The sequence below is a fragment of the Pantherophis guttatus genome, chromosome 9 (genome assembly GCF_059756535.1).
Source record: "Pantherophis guttatus breed Tessera chromosome 9, ASM5975653v1, whole genome shotgun sequence".
Taxonomy (NCBI): Eukaryota; Metazoa; Chordata; class Lepidosauria; order Squamata; family Colubridae; genus Pantherophis; species Pantherophis guttatus.
In genome coordinates, this window is record NC_142071.1 from 18,999,105 (window position 1) to 19,010,505 (window position 11,401).

The window sequence follows — 11,401 nt, forward strand, 5'->3', positions numbered from 1 at the left end:
CAAAGAAAACAGTTTTGGGGCTTAGAGTTTGATAATAGAAAGAATAAGTTCAGAAAGAAGGGAAATATTTAACCTTGTAGAAAGAGGTTTGATTAGAATTATGTCTCTAACTGCAGAGGGGAAGCTTGGAAACCACTTCTTTATATTTCTTTGTATGTTTTTTGTTCTTTTATTTCCTTTTTTTCTATCTCCTTTTTTCTTTGTCCTCCCCTTTCTCTTTCACATTTACTCTATTTTTTTTATTGCACTTCCTTTGCAGAATGAATCCTTTTATAGCTTGTAACTTCTGTGCAGAAAGAGAATAGTCGGATGTCAAAAGTGTGGCTGAACATGATGTCTTTTTATCTTCTTTTTATCTTTGTTGTCCTTTTCTCAAATCATAAGAGAAGGGGGATATAGAGAAACAGCCTCCCAAATTAGAGGGTTTCTTCACAGTTGTTGCCTTTTTTCCTAGTAAATTACATTTTTTAAAAATGTGAACGTTCTGGTTTTCTTGCTTCGCTTTCCAATTGTATGAAGGTGAAATGGACGTTTTTGCCTCTAGCCGAAGATGGTGAAATTCCAAGCCAGGTAGAATGAGGTGTGATCACGTTTATCTCTGCTTTTTTTGTCAAGACCCTTTGACCCCCACATAACTCTTCAGGTTTCTCTCTCTCTATAAAAGAAAATGAGTAAACTAAAGGCAACTTTAAAAGTATTCACTCCCCAAGCCACCAGAATGAATTCCAAAACTAACTGTGAAGCTAACGCAGTACCCGAAATCCCAGTAAGTTGTTTCATTTTTCGGTTCTAATAATGCTCAAACTGGGAAAGTGCATTTGGCAGATGAGAGATATAAAGAATAAAATAGTGCAAATTAAAGGGCTATTGCTAAAATCACTCTTTGTGCTTTTGAGCAGTTGTCCCACCACTATGAACTGTGGATATTTTTAAAGTCATACAAATGCTAATTTATCAAATTATCAAATTTATTCTCTGTTCTAATCAAACTGCTTATTTTGTATTAATTTATCCATAAATCTTTGGAGAGAGGAGTGATAGCGAGGAAGGGTCGGGTTAGGATAGCCGATTAGACTAAGAAATGGAATTTTTTACATTTAGTAAAAATAGTAAAAAAAATTGCATTTCTTAGTCTAATTGGCTATCCAAAGCAGTTGGATGGAGAATAAGCACTCAAAGCAAGTGAACCTTAGAATAAATATATTCATAACACTCAAGCCTTTATCTTTTTAATAGACACTTGAAAAGGAAAATAGCACCAAGAATTCCCCAGTTCAACCCTGAGCTACTTATATTGAAAAGGAAGATAATTTGCTCAACCCTTGCCTTTCTTAGCTGGTCCTTATTTTAAGGGATTATTCCATTTAAGAACTCACTTAACAAGTGAGTTTAAGAACTCACTTAACAAGTTTCTCACTTAGCAACATCAGTGTTGGGCTCAAGTGTGTGGTGACAAGTCAAGGACTACCCATACTAAGAAAGGATTTTTCCACTTTGCTCAGGTTATTAAGGGAGTCCACTTTTATTTAAAAGGCTTGGTGTGCAGAAGTAGTTTTCTGCAATTTGGTGACCTCTCTTGTTTCCTGTATAAATGGCCACGTAAGAAGAAAAAGATGGGTGAGATTTGGGAGGGGGTAGAACAGAGGTGGGTTTCAGCAGGTTCTGACCAGTTCTGGAGAACCAGTAGTAGAAATTCTGACTAGCCCTGCCCCAGAGGTGGGTTCGAAATTTTTTTACTACCAGTTCTGTGGGTGTGGCTTATTTTGTGGGTGTGGTTTGGTGGGGGAGTAATGTGACTGAGTGGGCATGGCCAACTTTTTTAAAAAAAACTTTTAAAAGCATTTTTTCTACAACCTTAAGAGGTTGCAGAAAAAAATGCTTTTAAAAGCCTCTGACAATCAGGCAACTCAGCTGGGATTGCCAGAGGCTTTTAAAGGCATTTTTTTTCCCTACAACCTCTTCGGCTGAAGAGGTTGTAGAAAAAATGCTTTTAAAAGTTAAAAAAAAAAAAGCCTCTGATGAGGTGGGCGGGGTAAGCGAGTGGTGACCAGGCCGGGACCAGTTCGGGGGCATGGCCAGCCAATGTTATTACCGGTTCTCCGAACTACTACAAATTTTTACTACCAGTTCTTGTGAACCGGGAGCAACCCACCATTGCCCTGCCCCCATCTATTCTCTGCCTCCCAAGTCCCAGCTGATCGGGAGGAAATGGGGATTTTGCAGTATCCTTCCCCTGCCATGCCCACCAAGCCACATCCACAGAACCAGTAGTAAAAAATTTTGAAACCCACTACTGGGGTAGAATAACATTCTTCTGAACTTCCGTTTACCAGCTAAGCTGCCGACTCTTTCCCCAGGGATTCAAGTTTATCCCCAGAATCCCAAAAGACAGGAAGCAAGTCATTCTCATCTCCTCAGTGTTGGTGCTTCTGACAGCAGTAATTATTGCAGCCATTCTCATTGGAGTGTATATTACTCAGGAATACACTGAAAGGGTGAGTAGGAGCTATAAGGGCTCAGTCCTTGAGCATTTACTGATTGTTGAAGTTACAACAGCACTGAAAAAGTGACTTATGACCAGTTCTTGCACCTACAATCCGTGCAGCATCCCTACAGTTGCATGATCAAAATTTGGGACTTAGGAACAGGCATGTATTCATGATGGCTGAGGCTTCCCGGGGCCATGGACTTACCATTCGTGATCTTCCGAGCAGGCTACCAACAAGCAAAGTCAGTGTGGGAAGCTGGATTCATTTAGTAACCATGTGATTAATTTAACAACCATAGCAATGAAAGTTCATAAAATTGGGGCACAACTCGTTTAACTGCCTTGCTTAGTAACAGAAATTCTGGTCCCAGTTGTAGCCATAAGTTGAGGATTGCCTATGCCCATGATGCCGAACCTATGGCACACAGGCCAGAGGTAGCAAGCAGAGCCCTCTCTGTGGGCATGCATGTAATCGCCAGCTGTTCTGGTTTCTGGCATGTGCATGCGTGCCAGCCACCTGGTCACACTGGAGCCCTGGAAACCCAAAGACCAGTTGGCCATGCACATGCACACGTGGCCTGCTAGTCTTCAAGTTTCCAGCACTCAGGCGCACGCAAAGACCAGCTGACTGGCGCTCATGCGTGTGCAGGAAATCCAAACACCAGCTGGCCGGTGCACGCATGCGCATCAGCCAGCTGGTCTTTTGTTTTCTGGTGGTCCGGCATGTGCAAAGACCAGCTGGCCAGTGCACATGTGCATGCTGAAAACCCGAAGACCAGGTGGCCAGTGCGCACATGCGCATTGGCCAGCTTGCCTTCTGGTTTTTGGTTCACTGGTGTATGTGCATGCGCGCCAGCCAGCTGGTCTGTGCACTTGCCAGAGCACCAGAAATCCGAAGACAAGTTGGCCACTACGCATGCGCGCACTGGCCACCTGGGCTTCAGCGCAACCAGGTGGCTGGCACACATGCACGTGCCAGAAACCAGAGGAACAACTGGAGATGGCACACATGTCCCCAGAGAGGGCTCTGTGTGCCACCTCTGACATGCATGACATAGGCTTGCCATCACACATGCGTGCAGCTGTTCTTCAGGTTTCCAGTGCTCCGGCGTGTGCAAAGACCAGGCTGGCATGCATGTGCATGCCAGAAACCCAAAGACCAGGTGGCCAGTGCATGCATGCATGATGGCAAACCTATGGCACGCATTCCAGAGGTGGTACGCAGAGCCCTCTCTGAGGGCACGTGCACCGTCGCCAGCTGCTCCTCTGGCTTCCAGCACGTGCCTGCGTGCCAGCCACCTTGTCATGCTGGGTTTCCTGTGCTTCAGCGCACGTGAAGACCAGGTGGCATGTGTGTGCCGGAAACCCAAAGACCAGGTGGCCGGCGCGCGCATGCATATTGGCCAGCTAGTCTTCGGGTTTCTGGTACTACAGCGCATGCGCATTCCTTTTCTGCCCCTGCTACGGACATCAAAGAACGCAGCACACACAAAGTCTGTACAAATCTTAGTCTACTAAATTAAATCAGTCTTTTTCAAACAAAGGCTGTTAATTAACTTCCTTAACAGCCTACAAGAATCCAAAGAATAAATAATCGTAATCTTACTATGGTTGGCTGAAAGCCCAGAAGCAATTTGCAGGAAACTGATAAGAGAACTAAGATCAGGACGCGAAGGAGAGTGAATGATGTTCCCTGCAAATTGCCTCAGTCGTCGTTCTTCCTTAAATAGGCTAAGGGAGTGGCCAATTAGCCCAAGCCTTACTCTTGAGGAGACCTCCTCCTGAGGAGCCACTCCTGCCTTTTGGCAGCTCTGCGCACCTGTGCATCGAGAAGAGGCTCCTCCTCTTCTTCCTCTTCACTTATGGGAGCTTCTGGAGGTTCGGAAGGCCCTGGCTGAATCCCTGCCTCTGGCACCACATCTTCTCCAGCCTCCTCATTGTCCGACTCAAATGCCAGCTGCACAGGCTGCTGGCGCAGCACCACACCAGCCTCCTCGCTGTTGGAATCAGCTACTAACTGCACAGGCCGCTGACGGGCCACAACAATTCCGGTTTGGGTACTCAGTGCCGAAAAGTTTTGCCATCACTGACCTATGCAGTGGCAGCTTAGATGACCCCCTTGAGATGAATTATGCCAACAAAGAAGAATACACAAAACACGCTTCCTAGTTGTGTCTTGTCTCCTGTGCAGATAATCAAAACCATCAGCAATGGAAAGGACGGTCAGACCGTAGAGCGGACCATGATGGTGAACAACCAGGAAAGAGTGGCTGCATTTTTTATCAAGGCCAATAAGACTTCAGCAACAGTTGTCTATGACTACAAACATGTAAGAAATATTCCAAGCCAAGGAGCTCCCATCCTTGCCCCAACTCCTGCCCACCTAGTAGTTTGAAAGCATGCAAATAAATAGGCACCATTTTGGTGGGAAGGTAACAGCGCTCTGTGACATCACGCTGACCACATGACTGTGGAAATGTCTTTGGACAGTGCTGGCTCAACGGCCTTGAAACGGAGATGAGCACTGCCCCTTAAAATCTACAGGGACTCCTTTTTACTTCAGAGTTGAGGGGCATCCCTAGAAATTAAATCCAACTTCCTAATGAGTGCGGAAATCCAAATTAAAACCTCATTGTCAGACAGCTGTCTTGCCTTTGCTTGAAAATAGCCAACAAAAGGGAGTCTACCAGCTCTTGAGACAGCCAGTTCCATGGTCTTAACATTTTGCTAACATTTACAGTCTCAAAATCTTTTCATTTATTCTGAGCATGCTGGTTCTGTTTTTGCTCCTAGCATCTGATTGGCATCCGAATTAAGGATCAAAAACAATGCTCAGTAGTGGCAATGGATTCAATTGACGTTCCCAGTTTAAATGAAATCACCCACAGAATTGAACAGCTTGATGAACAGGTGAGAAAGAAGGGGTGGGAAGAATTGCTTGTTGCCTTCTTTGTCAAATACTACGATGTAGAAGGGATAACCTAGCAAGGATTTGTAACAATTTAAATGTCACTTAAGTCAGACAGGTGGCATAGAAATTTGATAGATAGATACATAGAGAGAGAGAGAGAGGGAGAGAGAGAGATGATAGATAGATAGATAGATAGATAGATAGATAGATAGATAGATAGATAGATAGATATGGATGGATAGATGATAGATAGATAGATAGATAGATAGATAGATAGATAGATAGATAGATAGATAGATAGATAGATAGATAGATAGATAGATAGATATGGATGGATAGATGATAGATAGATAGATAGATAGATAGATAGATAGATAGATAGATAGATAGATAGATAGATATGGATGGATAGATGATAGATAGATAGATAGATAGATAGATAGATAGATAGATAGATAGATAGATAGATAGAGATGGATGGATGGATGGATGGATGGATGGATGGTGGGGCATGCTAGTATTTTTCTTTTTGTGAAGAAATAGGTCAATGTTCAAAATACAAGTTTAGAACTATTGTATCTGGGTAGTAGTGAGAAATGCTAGTGATTGGTAGAAAAAACGAGGAATTCACCCTGTGAAATCCCAAAAGATATTGGTTACTGAGGACAATAAATAAGCATTGCGATCCCATTGTGATCCGGTAGTAAAGGTAAGTAGAACCCACCCGTTTGGGGTTTTTTTTTATTTTTTTTAAATTTATTTTTAAAACATAAAACAACATCTTTTTGGAGCAAGAGTTTGGCCCGGTATAACATAGATATAAATTCCCAAATTCATCCATTAACATCTTAAGACAGACAAAAAATAGCAAAAATAACAAGAGAAAAAAAAAACCACCCAAAATCTAAACCCAATTTTTATCATTCAATCTAACATCTTATTCTAACATTTAAGTTTCTATTATGTAGTCACCCTAACTCTCAAACTTCAAATCCAAACAGCATTTTATAGTATTCATTTATCATTTATCAATCAGTATTTCATGTATTTTCTGTACTTCAAAGACCCAAATCAAGTCAATGTTTCCTTTAGGACACATCTAATAACCAATATAAAATATTGGTTAATATTATTGGTTAATAATATAAAATATTTCATTCCTCTCTGAAAGACATTTTAAAGTTGATATCCATTCTTCAAAGGTATCTCCTTCATTCCTCCTAGGTTTATTTTTAGCTGGACTGCAGCTTAATTAGTTGGTTTCCAAGGATGCTTTCCTCCACTCCTTACCTTATTTATTGGCTGGATCACAGTTAGTTTTAACTGCTTTACAACATTTTCTCCTTTACTCCTCCTAGGTTTATTTTTGGCTGGATAACAGCTTTTCAGCTGTTTTCCAGGGATGCTTCCCTCCATTCCTAACCTATATTTTGCTGGTTCACAGTTTAGCTTTAACTGCTCCCCAGTATGTCTCCTCCTCTCCTCCTAAGTTTATTTTTCGCTGGATAAGCTATTTTCTAGGGATACTTTCCTCCACTCCTTACCTTATATTTAACTGGTAGAACCCACCCCTGTTGAGCTCATAAGGTCATGGTATCCAAACAGATCTTTAACAGATCTTTTAAAAGCTAGTAGGGCAACTTGACATGTATACAGTAGCCAACAAATTTAACTCCTCTACCCATTGATATTACGTAGCCGAGTAACAAAACAACTGCAGGAAGAGAAATGAAGTGAGAGATCTCAACAATTCAACCCTGAGCTACATTTATTATCCAGTATAAATCTTTAAATAGTCAATAACAGAGTTCAATTTTGGGTTTGTTTTACACTGGGTTGAGATTGGCTTGTTGAGGATGTCTTGAGGACAAAATATAACAGTATGAGCTATCATAGCAACCATGGGCTTCTGCACCAAAAGAATCTTCCAAGTCAAGGAACTGGATCATGAAAAATATGCAAATTTCTTCGCCATTGAAGAAATTAAGTTCCAATCCATTCTACCAATTTGTTTATAAGCCATTTCATCTTCTTTCATAAAGGTTTCAGAAAACAACAGCTTGGTCTACAGCTTCAAGAAGGGAAAGCTAGCTGTTCGCACCACTCTTGGAACAACTATAAATATCCTTTGTGGTGATATCCCTATCTACTGGGCTGAGGTAAAACACTGCTTACCTTTGAATGCTATACTTGCTGGAAATAAGGCATACAGTTTATAATAGATTGTTGAAATAAGACCTCCATATTTTGGATAAGGAGGAGCGATACTTTGACGCTTTATAATCTAAAATCATCTCTTCCTTATTTGCGTGGAGGAACAAGACAGCTACATTGTGAAGCTAGACCAGGATTTCTCAGCTTTGAGCCCTCCAAATCAGGGGTCTCCAACCTTGACAACTTTAAGACTTGTGGACTTCAACTCCCAGAGTTCCTCAGCCAGCTTGCTGAATTCTGGGAGTTGAAGTCCACAAGTCTTAAAGTTACTGAGGTTGGAGACCCCTGCTCCAGATGATAGCATAGTTGTCCTTCACCCAATGAAAGTTGTCATAGCAACCAGTATCCTCCATGCCACACCTGTGCAAAGAGTATCCTCTATGCCACACCTTTGCACACCTGTGCAAAGAATACCTGTCTCAGGAATTCTGGGAGTTGAAGTCCACAGGTTGTAAAAGGGCCACATTTGCCCACCCCTGTTCTAGGGGAAGATAAACCTATTTTAATCCTGTGAAAAAGATTCCTCTTTCATCCTTTCCACCATCCCTGCCATCATAGTAAATTACACCTACAGGTAGCCCTTGACTTACAACCACAAATGAGCCCCAAATTTCCGTTGCTAAGTGAGACATTTGTTAATAAATTTTGCCCCATTTTACAACCTTTCTTGCTACAATTGTTAAGTGAATCACTGTAAGTTGTTAAGTTCGTAGCACAGTTGTTAACTGAATTTGGCTTCCCTATAGGCTTTGCTTGTCAGGAGCTCACAAAAGGTGATTGCTTGACTCCTGGGACACTGCAACCGCCATAAATATGAACCAGATGCTAAGCATCTGAATTTTGATCTCCTGACCCCCGGGGGAGGTTGCAACGGTTGTTAAGTGTGAAAAAGATCGTGTCACTTTTTTCAATGCCACTGTAACTTTGAATCATCACTAAACTAACTGTTGTAAGTTGAGAACTACCTGTATACAAAAAGTTGCATACTAAGCTTCAGATGAGGAACTTTGCAAGTCAGGATTTGTCTGTCCCTCCTTCTGTATTTTTATTAGCCTGTGATGTGGACAGTATCTCTTCTGGGGATATTAGGCTCAGGAGATACCCAGTTTTTTTATTTCTCTGATTTTCAACCTTTATACTGTTGACTTAATTTGAGGGCGGGTGGGGTTGGGAATTGAACCTGGTAAATACAGTAAAAGGATAGGGCCAGTGGAGACGCTTTTAATTCTTTCAATGCTGTGTTGTCATTAGTTTGAGGTCTCACTTCTAGTCTATCAGCAGTCTTCTACTTGATACTGTACTTCCTTTCCTGTAGAGTTGTCTTCTATGGACTCACCCAATTCTAAGGAGGTCGTACTTGAGGAAAGACACACAATCTTAGAGAAAGGTACTTCTTTGCTCCAATAATTATTTTCTTCTTTTGTAGAAACAAGAGAAGGAATTGCGAATCACCCTTTGCGTAATTTCGATTATCAGTATTTGCATCAAGATACTTTAAACCCATTCATACTTCCATGTGTTTCTACCTTGGCCATTCCTTATATGTAAAAGTCCATAATTCTTGGTATCATACTAATTTCCAAACACAATAGTGCCAGAAGAACAGGTGCATCCTTGTCATTCAGTGATTCCTCTTCATTGACATTAATTTCCTCAATGGAAAAAAAAATAGTCCAGTTGCCTTTTGAAGAAGCATCTTTGAGACTACTGACATTAACAATAATCTGGTGAATTTCATTCCTAAAAGATGGAGAATAAAAGACAGTCTTGAAGTCCATACGAGTGTTTTCTCTACTTTATCGCCTGGTTGAGCAAATGGGACAATCTCAGGATTGGGGTTAGTAAGTTGTAGGAACGATGCGACTTCCAGCCCAGCATCTGAAGGCACACACGTCATTTTATTTTATTTATTTTGTCAAACGTGTATAAGATAACAAATATAGGTATAAACATGATTATGAATACATGAAATGGATACGAATAAAATGGGGACAGTAGGACAGGGAGGGTAGGCACATTGGTGCGCTTATGCACGTGCCTTACAGACCTCTTAGGAATGGGGTGAGGTCAACAGTAGACAGTCTAAGGTTAAAGTTGTGGGAGTTTGGGGAAGAAACCACAGAATCAGGTAGTGCATTCCAGGCATTGACCATTCTGTTGCTGAAGTCGTATTTTCTGCAATTGAGTTAGGAGCGGTTTACTTTAAGTTTATATCTATTGTGTTCTCGTGTATTGTTGTGGTTGAAGCTGAAGTAGTCATTAACAGGTAGGAGATTGTAGCAGATAATTTTATGTACTACGCTTAGGTCAGACCGAAGGCGGCATAGTTCTAAGTTGTCTAAGCCCAAAATTTCAAGCCTGGTGGCATAAGGGATTTTGTTGTGAGCAGAGGGCTCTTCTCGTGAAATATCTCTGGACTCGCTCAATTGTATTAATGTCCGATATGCAGTGCGGATTCCAGGCAGATGAGCTGTATTCGAGAATTGGTCTAGCAAATGTTTTATATGCTCTAGTTAGCAGTACAATATTACCTAAGGTGACCAGATTTTAACATTGGTAAAGAGGGACATTGTGGGCGTGGCTTATTTTGTGGGCATGGCTAGCTGGTCATGTGACTGGGTAGGCGTGGCTAGCTGGTCATGTGACCGGGTGGCCATGGCTATGTGTATAGGGTAAGGTGAACAGATTTTAACATTGGTAAGAAGGACACAATTGTGGGCGTGGCTTATTGTGTGGGCGTGGCTTGGAGGCCATGTGACTGGGTGGGCGTGGCTAGCTGGTCATGTGACCGGGTGGCCATGGCTATGTGTATAGGGACTACTCAGAGGGCTGAAAAGTCATTTCTGACAGGTCCTCACACTTATGACCATCCTCACATTTATGCCCGTGCAGCATTCTTAACAACCATGTCACTCATTTCACAACTGCTTCTCTTCACCATGGTGACAAGATAGGGCAAAAACGTAAAATTTGAGGACAGTCGTAAGTTCGAGGACTGGTCAAAAGTGCGAGGACCAGTCAAAAATAACTTTTTCAGCCCTCCGAGTAGTCCATATGCACAAAAGGACTAACCAGAGGGCTGAAAAAAGTCATTTCTGACAGGTTCTCGCACTTTTGACTGGTCCTCACACTTATGACCATCCTCACATTTATGCCCGTGCAGCATTCTTAACAACCATGTCACTCATTTCACAACTGCTTCTCTTCACCATGGTGACAAGATAGGGCAAAAACGTAAAATTTGAGGACAGTCGTAAGTTCGAGGACTGGTCAAAAGTGCGAGGACCAGTCAAAAATAACTTTTTCAGCCCTCCGAGTAGTCCATATGCACAAAAGGACTAACCAGAGGGCTGAAAAAAGTCATTTCTGACAGGTTCTCGCACTTTTGACTGGTCCTCACACTTATGACCATCCTCACATTTATGCCCATGCAGCATTCTTAACAACCATGTCACTCATTTCACAACTGCTTCTCTTCACCATGATGACAAGATAGGGCAAAAATGTAAAATGTGAGGACAGTCGTAAGTTCGAGGACTGGTCAAAAGTGTGAGGACCAGTCAAAAATAACTTTTTCAGCCCTCTGAGTAGTCCATATGCATTAAAGGATACAGCAATAGAGAGGGATGAAGGAAGGGAAATTAGAGTAGGAGTGAGGGTAAGAGAGGGAGGAAGAGAGGAGGAGGAGGAGAAAGGAAGAGGAAGTAGGGAGGAGAAAAAGAGGGTGGGGGGAAGAGAAAGTAAGAAGGAAAGAAAAGAGAGAGGTGGTAGGTTTGAGGAGAAAGATT

General features: G+C 42.0%; 1 protein-coding gene across 1 annotated transcript; it reads left to right on the forward strand.

Moving 5' to 3' along the window:
* The first annotated feature begins 718 nt into the window (after positions 1-718).
* Positions 719-9,390, forward strand: LOC117668239 (surfactant protein C-like). The gene is made up of 6 exons (XM_034422009.1): positions 719-766; positions 2,358-2,495; positions 4,680-4,817; positions 5,282-5,398; positions 7,442-7,558; positions 9,040-9,390. The coding sequence occupies exons 1-6, from the start codon at positions 719-721 to the stop codon at positions 9,109-9,111; spliced, it is 630 nt and encodes a 209-aa protein (XP_034277900.1). The 3' UTR covers positions 9,112-9,390.
* Positions 9,391-11,401: the final 2,011 nt, after the last annotated feature.

Bases quoted from the DNA above. Each gene is read 5' to 3' on its own strand.
- LOC117668239 (XM_034422009.1), top strand. From the start codon at position 719: ATGAATTCCAAAACTAACTGTGAAGCTAACGCAGTACCCGAAATCCCA. The intron at 2,496-4,679 runs GTGAGTAGGAGC...TCTCCTGTGCAG, and splicing joins CTCAGGAATACACTGAAAGG to ATAATCAAAACCATCAGCAA. The intron at 5,399-7,441 runs GTGAGAAAGAAG...TCTTTCATAAAG, and splicing joins TTGAACAGCTTGATGAACAG to GTTTCAGAAAACAACAGCTT.